The sequence below is a fragment of the Bufo gargarizans genome, chromosome 4 (assembly GCF_014858855.1).
Source record: "Bufo gargarizans isolate SCDJY-AF-19 chromosome 4, ASM1485885v1, whole genome shotgun sequence".
NCBI classification, from domain to species: domain Eukaryota; kingdom Metazoa; phylum Chordata; class Amphibia; order Anura; family Bufonidae; genus Bufo; species Bufo gargarizans.
Genome location: NC_058083.1, coordinates 237,074,022 through 237,087,900, shown reverse-complemented (window position 1 = coordinate 237,087,900; position 13,879 = coordinate 237,074,022). Strand labels below are relative to the sequence as shown.

At 51.8% G+C, this 13,879-nt stretch overlaps 1 protein-coding gene across 3 annotated transcripts in view; it reads left to right on the top strand.

The window, feature by feature from the left end:
* Positions 1-227: 227 nt before the first annotated feature.
* The window catches only part of ZNF451 (zinc finger protein 451), an 81,822-nt gene continuing 68,170 nt past the window's right edge, over positions 228-13,879 (top strand). The window contains exons 1-2 of one of the 3 annotated variants that reach the window (XM_044292534.1): positions 228-389; positions 4,555-4,671. In XM_044292534.1, coding sequence (XP_044148469.1) covers positions 4,588-4,671 — 84 coding nt within the window. In that variant the 5' untranslated portion in view covers positions 228-389; positions 4,555-4,587. Of the gene's footprint in view, positions 621-4,554; positions 4,672-13,879 lie in introns of all 3 variants that reach the window. The other 2 variants (XM_044292533.1, XM_044292532.1) reach the window with 2 other exon arrangements.

Genomic DNA, 13,879 nt, shown 5'->3' with positions numbered 1-13,879 from the left:
CGCGGGTTTCCCACAACGCATCCAGACCAAATCCATGACGTCCGTCTGCAAGGGGCCCCCTAAGGGTTGTTTTAGTGGAGCACATTTGCTCCTGGAACCAGTTAGGGGTGCGGCTGCATTCGCTCAGAATCCCATACATTCTAGGCGCCGCCCTCTCCCTGCTGTCTCCCATGACGTACTGCTGTGCTTAGCGTGGAGACCCCGCCCCCTGTGGGCACGTGGGGCTGTCAATGCCAGGGGACTACATTTCCCGACATTCTTGCACCGCCGTTTGTCGCTGTCTCAGTGACGTTGTCTGGAATTAACGTGCAAGTTACGCGGGAAACTGTGACAGTACACATCCAGCGAGAGGAAGTGGCTGCCGGTAACGGGCGGAGGGGGAAATAGAAGTGAGTTTGGGAGGAGGCCGCATACCTGGGGTCCAGTTACCGGAGATTCGAGGGTGTCAGGGTTCACTGTGAGTAGTCAGAGCTGTCTGCCATCTGGAAGTGTCCTGGCTAATAGCTGTTCTTGGGTGACATCCGTGCATTATACAGTGTGATCCTCTGGTGTCACTGGTCCTCCATGTTGTCTGGTGTCTTCCTCCCTTGTGAAACCAGTGCTCAGGCTTGTGCAGGAAGGTGAGGCTGGTTGATATATGTAAGCTCTGTGTAACAGCCCTTAAATACTGTTGAGGAGTACAAGGTTCAGGTTATCTATGAATTCCCTTACAGCTTCTGCTACCACGCACCATAAGTAGTGTTGAGCGAACTTGTGTTTGTTTTAAGCTCGGTGTCTAAAATTCGGGTTATCGAAGAATCCTGTTATGGATTCCGCTGCCACGGACCATAACGTTATTTAGAATCCATAATGCGATTCTTCGATAACCTGAACTTTAGATGCCGTACTTAAAACACAAGTTCGCTTAACACTAACCATAAGTTATAGCGGAATCCATATCAGAATTCTTAGATACGCCGAACTTGAAAACACAAGTTCGCTCATCTGTACCCTAAAACTTTTGAAATGCCGGAAGTTTTGCTTAGCAGTGATTTGGTTTCTGAGACCCCCACCGATCTATAGGAAGGGGCAGAGACGATCGGCTGAGTCCTGTACCCTTAGGCTCCTTTCACACCTGCGTTCAGGTGTCCGCTCGTGAGCTCCGTTAGAAGGGGTTCACAAGCGGCCCTGAACGCAGCCGTCTGGCCCTTATGCATTCTCAGTGGAGGCGGATCCACTGAGGATGCATCCGCCTGCCAGCGCTCAGTGAGCGGACACCCGAACACTGCAAGCAGCGTTCGGGTGTCCGCCTGGCCGTGCGGAGGCCAGCGGATCCGTTCCGACTTACAGTGTAAGTCAATGGGGACGGATCTGCTTGAAGATTACACCATATGGCTCAATCTTCAAGCGGATCCGTCCCCCATTGACTTTCAGTGTAAAGTAGGAACGGATCTGCTCAGGCTACTTTCACACTTAGAAAATTTTTCTAAGTTATAATGCAGACGGATCCGTTCTGAACGGAGCCACCGTCTGCATTAATATGAGCGGATCCGTTCAGAACGGATCCGATCGAACGCTAGTGTGAAAGTAGCCTTAGGCTGTATAGCTGTCATTAGCTGAAGATGGGCTCTTAGGCTACTTTCACACTCGCGTTTTGACTTTCAGTTTGTGAGATCCGTTCAGGGCTTTCACAAGCAGTACAAAATGGATCAGTATGCATTCTGAATAGAAAAGGATCCAGGATGCATCTGGCTACTTTCACACTCGCGTTTGGTGCGGATCTGTTCAGATAATACAAACGTCTGCATCCGTTCAGAACGGATCAGTTTGTATTATCTTTAACATAATAACGGATCCGTCTTGAACACCATTGAAAGTCAATGGAGGATGGATCCGTTTTCTAGTGTGTCATAGAAAACGGATCTGTCCCCATTGACTTACATTGTATGCCAGGACAGATCCGTTTGGCTCAGTTTTGTCAGACTGACACCAAAACGCCAGTGTGAAAGTAGCCTAAGTTTGCCTCCGATCAGTCACCATTCCGCTTTGGTGGCAGACACCAAAACGCTGCTTGTAGCGTTTGGGTGTCCGCCTGATGAAACTGAGCCAAATGGATCAGTTCTGACACACAATGTAAGTCAATGTGGACGGATCAGTTTTCACTGGCACAATAGAAAATGGACCCGTCCCCCGTTGACTTTCAATGGAGTGTATGTTAAAGATAATACAAATGGATCCGTTCTGAACGGATGCAGATGGCTGTATTATCTGAACGGATCCGTCCATGATAGATCCACACAAAACAGGAGTGTGAAAGTAGCCAAAGGGATTGTGCAGTGCAAACATGGATATCGTCTAGCGCCACACCTGCCAATTAGCTGTGCGAGAGCTGCTTCCACTTCAAAGTTACCTGCGCGTCGTGTCAGGATCTTATTGGGTCCTGAAAACGGTATGCTCAGCCTGAGGTCCCAAGTCATGAAGAAACCAGATCATTAACCGGATCAGCTGTGACGTACCTTTTAGGCCTCTTTCAGACGGGCATTGCGGGAAAAGGTGCGGTTGCGTTGCGGGAACATGCGCGATTTTTCCACGCGATTGCAAAACATTGTAATGCGTCTTGCACGCGCTTGAGAAAAATTGGCAGTTTGGTACCTGAACTTCTTCACAGAAGTTCGGGCTTGGATCAGTGTTCTGTAGATTGTATTATTTTCCCGTATAACATGGTTATAAGGGAAATTAATAGCATTCTGAATACAGAATGCATAGTAAAATAGCGCTGGAGGGGTTAAAAAATATAATAATTTAACTCTCCTTAATCCACTTGATCGCGCAGCCGGCATCTCTTCTGTCTGTCTTCTGTGCTGTGTGCAGGAACAGGACCTGTGGTGATGTCACTCCGGTCATCACATGATCCATCACTATTGTAAAAGATCATGTGATGACTGGAGTGACGTCACCACAGGTCCTGTTCCTGCACAAAGCAAAGAAAGAAGCCGGAAGAGATGCCGGCTGCGCGATCAAGTGGATTAAGGTGAGTTAAATTATTTTATTTTTTTTAACCCCTCCAGCGCTATTGTACTATGCATTCTGTATTCAGAATGCTATTTTCCCTTTATAACCAGGTTATAAGGGAAAATAATAATTATCGGGTCTCCATCCCGATCGTCTCCTAGCAGCCGTGCGCGAAAATCGCACCGCATCCGCACATGCTTGCGATTTTCACGCAACCCCATTCATTTCTATAGGGCCTGCGTTACATAAAAAACGCAATAAATAGAGTATGCTGCGATTTTCACACAACGCACAAGTGATGCATGAAAATCACCGCTCATGTGAACAGCCCCATAGAAATGAATGGGTCGGGATCAACTCGCGCATCGCATCCGCGCAGAATACTCGCCCTAGTGAAAGGGGCCTTAGAGTTAGATCCATTTTTATTATTTTTCATTTTTTTTTTATTAAACCTATTAATGTTTTTATAAAAAAAAAAAAGTTCATAGCAGCTGCAGAATGCTGTTCTGTGATAAACCCGTCAGACTTGCCAACTACTCGTTCTCCAGCTCCTCTCTGACCTCCCCCAGACAAACTTCTGATTTATGACCACATCAGATTTGAAGATCGTTCAGCAGAGGTCAGGAAGAAGGCCCTGGAGAACGAGCCATCAGGCAGCCAGTCTAATGGATTTAACACGGCTGCTATGTACTGTGAATTATAGAAGAGGCAGAAGCCAAAGACTGCAAACGTTTACTAAAAACCTATTATAATGTTTTTTTTTTTGTTTTGTTTTTTTTCTTTGGCCTAAATACACCTTATGAAGTTTTGATTGGTGGGGTTTCTGAGAGACCGTCACCGATTAGTAGAATGAGAAAAAGAAGTGCTGTCTCTCCTCATGGCAGGGGACAGAAGGGGGCCTGGATCATAGACTTTCCATTGAGCCTGTCTTCAGCAGTGAGTGATATAGTGACCAGCGGGGGTCTCTGCACCCTCACCGCACAAAACCGTTGATTTGTCGCCTGTAGTGTTGAGCGAACTTGTGTTTTAAGTTCTGCGTCCAAAGTTCAGGTTCGGGTTATCGAAGATTCCCGTTATGGTGGATAACCCGAACTTTGGACGCAGAACTTGAAACACAAGTTAGCGCGACACTAGTCACCTGTGCTCTGTAATGAGCGGCCAGACTCCAGCGCTTGGCTCTTGCTGGACTTGTTCAGTAAAGCTTCCAGCAAGTCGACAGTGTTCCAGGCTTTTTGCTCGGGGTATCTGTCACCAGTTTATGCTGCCCTTAGCTAGGACAAGATAGCCAGAAACCATTTCATAAAAGTTTAACAAATGTTATAATATTATATATTTTTATCCCTTTAAGATTGAATATTAATTCTTTACTTTCGTATGAAAATCTGTTCAAATCCGATTTGAACCAAGTCTACCTCACCTCTCCTGTGTGCTGCAGCCATCTTTTTTGGGTTTTGCAGCAAAGGGAACCCATTATTCGGCAACTTATTGGAAGCCCACGCTCATGCGTTCTTCCCTTGTTACTGTCGTACTACAAGTTCTCCTAAAGTGTTTGTTATTCTGCAGTAACATTAGTAGCGGTCATATTTGGCCTGGCTCATGGATTCGGCAGTGACCTGTAATGAGGAAGAGATGGAAGCAGAAGAAAAGCACAATAGTGAAGAGGAGATTGAGTTTGTCGGTGTAAGTATTGGAATTGAATTGAATTATTTATTTTTTTTACTTATTTCCTTTTTGTTTTCTGTTTATCAAATTCAGGGTAGGAAGTCGGGAGTCATATGTACCTCTATATTGGCATATGCACAAGGGGTATCATTGCATTAGTAGGGTCAGAAGGTTATCACTACTAGTACATACCCATGTCAGGCCCAAATCAATAGCGATACCAGCGCATTTGCTAACCTGCTAAGGCTACATGCACATCGATCACAGGTTTAAAGGGGTTGTCTTATCACAGGCAATGGGGGCATATCGCTAGTTTATGCCCCCAATGTCTTATAGGGGCCGGAACCCGCACCTATATAGGGAACAGGGCCTCGCAAAGTGATGGCTGAAGGATTCCAGTCCGGCCACCACCAAGCGCGTCCCCCGACCCTAGAAATGAATGGGAGCGCACCGTGCATGACCGGCCACCAGTCCCATTAACTAACTTCTGTGGACCTGACAGAAAAAACAAGCTGGCTCGGCTATTTTCCGCGCCCCCATAGAAAATGAATGGAGGGTGGCTGCGCATGCACAGTACGCCCTCCAACACTTTCAAGGTTCCATTCTCGATATAGGTGTGGGATCCTAGCGATATATCCCCATTGGCTGTGATGAGACAACCCCTTTAAAGAGGATTCCAGTCTATTAATGTCCCAGCCCAAACACCCTGCACCCCTCTCAGTCACTACTGGTTACTGCAGCATTACTTCCAATCACTTCAGTGCTGTTATACCCAGCTCTGTCTACTATACAGTGGACAGAGCTGTATTTCCAGCCCCGGAGCTATTGTATTGTGCTGGGTGTCAGAAATATTTCAACATCATGTAATTTATTCCACATGGGGAATGCCGTTTGACAGCTTAGGCTACTTTCACACTAGCGTTCGGCTGTCCGCTCGTGAGCTCCGTTTGAAGGGGCTCACGAGCGGACCCGAACGCTTCCGTCCAGCCCTGATGCAGTCTGAATGGATGCGTATCCGCTCAGACTGCATCAGTCTGGCGGCGTTCAGCCTCCGCTCCGCTCGCCTCCGCACGGACAGGCGGACAGCTGAACGCTGCTTGCAGCGTTCGGGTGTCCGCCTGGCCGTGCGGATCCGTCCAGACTTACAATCTAAGTCAATGGGGACGGATCCGTTTGAAGATGCCACAATATGGCTCAATATTCAAGCGGATCCGTCCCCCATTGACTTTACATTGAAAGTCTGGACGGATCCGTCCGAGGCTATTTTCACACTTAGCTTTTATATGCCAATATAATGCAGACGGATCCGTTCTGAACGGAGCCTCCGTCTGCATTATTATGATCGGATCCGTTCAGAACGGATCCGATCGAACGCTAGTGTGAAAGTAGTCAATAGAAAAATAAACTTTATGAGTGTCGGAATATGGCGACATGAAGCAATTTTTAAAAATAGTAAAACCTAATTAGCTATATAGATTTGGTAACAATCTTACTGACCTGCAGAATAATGTTAATATGCCATGTTTGCTGTGACATGAATGCTGTAAAAATGAAAGTCATAGTAACATAGTACATAAGGCCGAAAAAAGACATTTGTCCATCCAGTTCGGCCTGTCATCCTGCAAGTTGATCCAGAGGAAGGCAAAAAAAAACTGTGAGGTAGAAGCCAATTTTCCTCACTTTGGGGGAATAAAAAATTCCTTCCCAACTCCAATCAGGCAATCAGAATAACTCCCTGGATCAACGACCCCTCTCTAGTAGCTATAGCCTGTAATATTATTACGCTCCAGAAATACATCCAGGCCCCTCTTGAACTCTTTTTTAGTGAACTCACCATCACCACCTCCTCAGGCAGAGAGTTCCATAGTCTCATTGTTCTTACCGTAAAGAATCCTCTTCTATGTTTGTGTACAAACCTTCTTTCCTCCAGACGCAGAGGATGTCCCCTCGTCACAGTCCTGGGGATAAATAGCTGATGGGATAGATCTCTGTACTGACCCCTGATATATTTATACTTATTAATTAGATCTCCCCTCAGTCGTCTTTTTTCTAAAGTGAATAACCCTAATTTTGATAATCTTTCAGGGTACTGTAGTTGCCCCATTCCCGTTATTACTTTAGTTGCCCTCCTCTGGACCCTCTCCAGCTCTGTTATGTCTGCCTTGTTTACAGGAGCCCAGAACTGTACACAGTACTCCATGTGTGGTCTGACTAGCGATTTGTAAAGTGGTAGGACTATGTTCTTATCACGGGAATCTATGCCCCTTCTGATGCAACCCATTATCGTATTGGCCTTGGCTGCAGCTGCCTGACACTGGTTTTTGCAGCTTAGTTTGCTGTTTATTAAAATTCCTAGATCCTTTTCCATGTCAGTTTTACTGAGTGTTTTACAAGTCCAAAAAACAAAGACTGAATTGCATTTTTCTCGTGCGTGGCATTGGGGGACACAGCACCATGGGTATATGCCCAGCTGCCACTAGGAGGCTGACACTAGAAACAAAAAAGTGTTGGCTCCACCCAGGTGGGCTATACCCCTCTGCTAGAGCCAGAACAACTCAGTCTAGTTCTAGTGTCCGTAGGAGGCAGACATGACCTGCTAGCAGGTCCTTTTTCTGCTAATTTTTTATTTTATTTTATTTTTATTTCTTTTAATTTTTTCCTCTACAGGTAGCAGGGGCGGCTCCATCGTGTTCCACCTTAGTTGCCCCCCTGCGGGCGCGTACTCGGGTACCTTGCAGCCACCCAGTCCCCAACGTGACCTGCTTCTGCAGTGGATTCCGGCAGACCCACGGTTTCCGTGTTGAGTCCGCCGAGGGGGTGGTCATGCTGCGCCTGAACTAATCGGAGGGTGAGTATGAGCTCAGCCCCCCCCCCATTTCCCCCCTAGTATAGCTGGGCCTTCACTCTCCTACTCTCCTTCTCGGGGGGGGTCCCCCTTCTGGAGCTTTTTTAATGGAGTCGGCTCCTTTAAGACGGCCGTTTCGGCCTTCGCCCTCTCCCTACCTCTGGTGACTGTGTCCCCTCCTCTGCCGTGTCCTCGGCGCGGACTGTAGTTTTTCTCCTGCGCTGGCGGGCGGGGGTTGCCGGCGGCGGCGCTCTCCTCTCTCGTCCGACTGCGCCTTGACATACTAGAGGCCGCGGCTTTTGCTCGGCCTAGGCCGCGGTCACATGGGCGGGCGTCGTCTCCGCCTCCTGGGCTTCCCGGGCTTCCTCTCTTGCCCCTCCCCTTGTGGGCGTTCCCCCGGAGGTCCCTCTTCTTTCCGCCCAATCCAGCGCCAGCGCGGGCTGCTAAGGGGGGCGTTTCTTCTGCCCCGGCTTTCTCTGTGCCTGAGCTGAGCGGTCGCGTGCGTCGCCATATTCTTCTGCGCTCCGGATCCTCCAGCTGTCGGTTTTCTGGGACACAGCACCATTGGTCGTGGTAGGCAGCCTCTGGCTGACTTCTTCTTTTCAGGTTCCACCACCGCCATCATGTCTTCCTCTGGTCAGGCCCCCACTCCCCCCGCCGCCATTTCCACTCATTACGCCTGCTCTGTGTGTAATAGGAAGTTCCCATGCGGCCAGCCTACGTCCCTCTGTGTGCAGTGCCTCACCCCCGGGCCCGCCCAGTCCGCTCCTGCGGCCTCTACCTTGTCGGTTCTCCCGGAATGGGCTGCTACCCTGTCCCAGGCCATAGGTAGCCTTGCTAGCCTCTCCCAATCCCTGGCGCACTCTCTGGACAGTCTCCCTGCCCAGATTGCGGCCGCCTCTGGCAGGGCCTCTACCGCTGGTGATGCGCCTGGCGACAGTTCCCATCCTCGCTCCGGCTCTCGGTCCCGCAAACGACCACGTACGGTCTCGGCTGGGTCCCACTCCTCCTCAGTTTCCCCGGATCGCTCTCCGGCTAGGTCTGAGTCCGGTGAGATTTCTTCTTCAGCCGCTTCCGCCGCTCCTGGGGACTCCTCCGCTTCAGATTCTGAATCTGAGCGGTGTTCGGCGATGTCGGCAGCCGTGCAGGATCTCATCAGGGCCGTTCGGGACGCACTCCACGTACAGGACGTCCCCTCGTCCTCCTCCCTGGAGGCGGTGTCCTTCCGCCGCTCTAAGCGGTCCACGGTGGTTTTTCCCAATCACGAGGATCTGGACGCTCTCCTTGCCAAGGAGTGGCGTCACCCTGACCGGCGCCTTCATCTCACCAAGGCTTCTGATGTGCCTTATCCTTTCTCTGAGGATTCGGTCAATCTCTGGACGATTCCCCCCCTGGTGGATCCTCAGGTCGCTCGTCTGGCGAAGGCTACTACGCTTCCCCTGGCTGATGCGGCTTCCTTGTCGGATCCCGCTGATAAACGGGTCGACTCCTTGGCCAAGTCCGTTTTCATCGCAGCGGGCGCCGCCATCCGCCCTGCGTTTGCCGCCTCTTGGGTCGCCAAGGCATGCGCTGTTTGGGCAAAACAGCTTCTCCGTGCCTTACCTGCTGACTCTGACCAGGGGGACTTGGCAGTGCTTGCCTCCCAGATCTATCAGGCCTCCAAGTTTCTTTGTGACGCCTCTATGGAATCGGCTCGCCGCTCTGGGCGTGCGGCCGCCAACTCTGTGGCTATCCGCCGCACCATCTGGCTTCGTTCCTGGGCGGCGGACGCCGCCTCTAAGAAGGCTCTTATCTCTCTTCCCTTTCTCGGTGGAAAGCTTTTTGGGAAACGCTTAGAGGAGCTCATCTCCGAGGCCACTGGAGGTAAGAGTTCTCTTCTTCCTCAGAGTCAGCCTCGCCGCCGTCGTTTCCCCGGGTCGTCCTCCCGGACGCAGTCCTTTCGGTCCTTTCGGGCCCCTCCTGCCCGATCCGACAAGAAGCCTTCCAGGCCTTCCTTCAAGTCCAGGCCCTCTTGGCACGCCAAACCCAAGCCCGCTCGTCCCCAGTCCACTAAGCCTCCTTCAGCATGACTCGATCCCCGTCATGGTGGGAGGGCGCCTGCTCCTCTTTCGAGATGTTTGGCGGGCAAACGTAGAAGACGCCTGGGTCCTCGAGGTGGTCTCTTCTGGGTACAGAATCGAATTCACCGACCTTCCGCCCAGTCGTTTCTTCTTGACGTCCCCCCCCATGTCTCCCGCCCGGGCAGACAGGTTTTTTCAGGCCATTCATTCCCTGCGCGCTCTGGGGGTCATCGTTCCGGTTCCAGAGTCAGAACGTTTTCGGGGCTTCTACTCGAACCTATTCACCGTCCCCAAAAAGGACGGCTCACTCCGTCCTATCCTGGATCTGAAGGCGCTCAATCTCTTTGTCCGGGTCCGTCATTTCCGCATGGAGTCCCTCCGGTCCGTGATCGCCTCTCTGGAGTTGGGCGAGTTCCTGTCGTCTATCGACATTCAGGATGCCTATCTCCACGTTCCCATCGCCCTCTCCCATCAAAGGTTCCTTCGCTTCGCGGTGGGTTCGCTTCATTTCCAATTTGTAGCCCTTCCCTTCGGTCTGGCCTCCGCACCAAGGGTTTTCACCAAGGTGTTAGCTCCCCTCGTGGCTCTTCTTCGTGCCAGGGGGGTCGCCTTGGTGCCTTACCTGGACGACCTTCTGATTCGGGCCCCGTCTCCCGAGGACAATCTGTCCAGCCTGAGCATCACCCTCTCGGCTCTTGCTCAGTTCGGGTGGCTTGTCAACCACTCCAAGTCCTCCCTTGTCCCACGCCAGAGGATGCTCTTTCTGGGCATGCTTTTCGATACTCGCCTCGGGCGGGTGTTCCTTCCCCCAGAGAAGGTGTCTTCTCTTCAGGCGGGGGTGCATCTTCTCCGCAGGCCGTCCTCTCTGACCATCAGGACGTGTATGCGCGTCCTGGGGAGGATGGTGGCCTCATTCGAAGCCATTCCTTATTCCCAATTCCACTCTCGGGACCTTCAGATGTTCATCTTGTCCAGGTGGGACAAGTCCCCGGAGGGTCTCGAGCGCCTTGTTCGTCTCCCTCCTCAGATTCGCCTGGATCTCTCCTGGTGGTTGCTTCCTCGGACGGTGTCCCTGGGCCGGTCCTTCCTCCCCCCCAGTTGGCGCGTGATCACGACCGATGCCAGCCTCGCGGGATGGGGAGCGGTGTTCGAGTCCCTCACGGTTCAGGGTCTGTGGTCTGTTCAGGAATCCTCCCTGCAGATCAACGTTCTCGAACTCAGGGCAATTTTCTTAGCACTGTCGCACTGGACTTTTCGTCTGCGCGGCCTCCCGATCCGGATTCAAACGGACAACTCCACCGCCGTGGCTTATCTGAATCATCAGGGGGGCACCAGGAGCGTGATGGCCCTGCGAGAGGCCTCTCAGATCCTGCGATGGGCGGAGGACCACGTCCCCGTTCTCTCCGCCGTCCACATTCCCGGGGTCGACAATTGGGCGGCAGATTTTCTCAGTCGTCAGCTCGTCGACCCGGGCGAATGGTCTCTCCACCCGGAGGTGTTTCATCAACTGTGTCTCCGGTGGGGAGTTCCGGACGTGGATCTCTTCGCGTCTCGCCTGAATCACAGACTTCCGCGCTATGTTGCGCGGTCCAGGGATCCGCAAGCTCTTGCGGTCGATGCCCTGGTTCTGCCTTGGTCTCAGTTCGACCTTCTGTATCTCTTTCCGCCCATCCCTCTTCTGCCTCGAGTGCTCAAGCGTCTCAAGGCGGCCCGGGTGCCGGCGATTCTGGTGGCTCCAGATTGGCCCCGCAGGGCGTGGTACGCAGATCTCGTGTTCCTGCTCGCCGACGTTCCATGGCGTCTTCCCCTGCGTCGCGATCTCCTTTCGCAGGGCCCTCTGTTCCACCCGAATTTACCGCAGCTTCGTTTGACGGCGTGGCTGTTGAGACCGCGATCCTGAAGGCCCGTGGTCTCTCGGACTCTGTCGTTCAGACGATGCTTCGCGCTCGGAAGCCCCAGTCGGCCCGTATTTACTATCGGACCTGGAGGGCGTATTTTGCTTGGTGCGAGTCCGCACGTTCTCGTCCCCTCCTTTTTTCGGTCCCTAATATTCTGGCCTTTCTTCAGGCTGGTTTTGATAAAGGGCTTCGCCTGGCTTCTCTCAGGGGGCAGATTTCTGCCCTTTCGGTCCTTTTTCAACGTTCTGTGGCCGCGCGGGCTCAGGTTAAGACTTTTCTGCAGGGTGTCGCTCGCCGAGCCCCTCCTTTTCGCCCTCCGGTGGAGCCGTGGGACCTGAATCTTGTCCTCGATGCTCTTCAGTCCTCTCCTTTTGAGCCCTTGGCAGACATCTCTCTGCCGTTTGTGTCATTTAAGGTTGCCTTCCTTGTGGCGATCACCTCTATCCGTCGGGTTTCCGAACTGGCGGCGCTTTCCTGCCGGTCGCCTTTTCTGGTGTTCCATCAGGACAAGGTCGTTTTGCGTCCCGTTCCTTCCTTTCTCCCTAAGGTTGTCACCCCGTTTCACATCAATGAGGAGATTATCCTTCCTTCCTTCTGCCCTAATCCTTCTCACCCTCGGGAGAAGTCTCTCCATTGCCTGGATGTTGTTCGGGCCCTCCGCTGGTACCTTCGCCTCACGGAACCCTTCCGTCGTTCGGATTCTCTTTTCCTGGTTCCGGCGGGTCCTCGTAAAGGTCTGCCTGCCTCCAAGGCCACCATCTCTCGCTGGGTTCGGTCGGCTGTCAAGGAGGCCTACGCCGCGAAGGGTCGCGCTCCCCCTTCCAGGTTGACCGCTCATTCGACTAGGGCAGTCGGAGCTTCCTGGGCGGTGCGTCATCAGGCTTCGGCTGCCCAGCTTTGCCGGGCCGCCACCTGGGCGTCAGTTCACACTTTTTCTAAATTCTACCACATTCATTCCCTGGCTTCTGCTGATGCCAGCCTGGGGCGTAAGGTTCTGCAGGCAGCGGTGCTTTAGGTTGCCGTCTGGCGATCTTCTTCCCTCCCTCAGGGACTGCTTTGGGACGTCCCATGGTGCTGTGTCCCCCAATGCCACGCACGAGAAAAATGGATTTTTTGTACTCACCGTAAAATCCTTTTCTCGTAGTAGGCATTGGGGGACACAGATCCCTCCCTTTCCTTGGAGCATTTGTTCTTGTTCGTGGTTCCGGCGTTTGCTTGTGGTTGTCGGGTTCCCCAGTTCAAGACTTGTTGGCACTCCGTTTCTTTTTGGTTCAGGTGTGGCGTTCCTACTGCTTTGGGTACTGACTGAGTTGTTCTGGCTCTAGCAGAGGGGTATAGCCCACCTGGGTGGAGCCAACACTTTTTTGTTTCTAGTGTCAGCCTCCTAGTGGCAGCTGGGCATATACCCATGGTGCTGTGTCCCCCAATGCCTACTACGAGAAAAGGATTTTACGGTGAGTACAAAAAATCCATTTTTTTCGTTAAAAAAAAACAAAAACAAGCCCTGGCTCTTTAAAGGCAGGGAGCAACACATTTTTCATCACCCTTAGGCCAGGCACACATGACTGAGTTGAATGCGATAATCTCGCAGCGTGTGTCAGTGAGAGGCTCGTGACCGCCGCACCTCTGACAGGATCGCACAGCATTATGACTCATGTACATGACCGCGCCGTATTTTGCAGTCCGCAAGTTGCGGATCGGCAAAACACAGATGCCGCCCGCGTTGCGTTCAGCAGTTTACGGAACAGGCCGACCATAATAGAAATGCCTATTTTTGTCAGGAAAACAAGAATCGGAAATGTGCTGTCCGCATCTTTTGCGGCCCCATTGAAGTGGATGGGTCCGCATCCAAGGTGTAGAAAATGCGGCTCGTATGTGGACCCAGACAACGTTTGTGTGCATGAGCCGTATACTGATTTATAAGGCTGTGTAACCCTGAGAGTCCTGAAATCTACTGAATTCCACAGACCTAATGCTGCCAGTGTAAAGCCTCCTGCACACAACCGTTGTATTTGCGGCTTGGATGCGGACCCATTCACTCCGTGTGCTGTCCGCAAAAAAATCTATAACCTGTCCTATTCTTGTCCGTTTTGCAGACAAGAATAGGCAGTTATATTAATGGTTGTCCACGCCGTTCTGCAAATTGCGTAACGCACACTGACGCCATCCGTGTTTAGCAGATCCGCAATACACACAAAAGTCATGTGCATGAGGCCTAATTCAGTAGATTCCAGGACTCTCGGGGTGTGCGATCCTGTCAGAGGAGGAGAGGTCAGGATGGGACCACTCACTGACACGCTATGAGTTTATCACATTCAACTCACTCATGTGTGCCTGGCCTAAAATTGGCTTGGTCATTAAGTGGTTAACTTGTGTGTGTGTGCAGTAACCTGGACTCTCAGACCCACTTATTGCTAGATTAA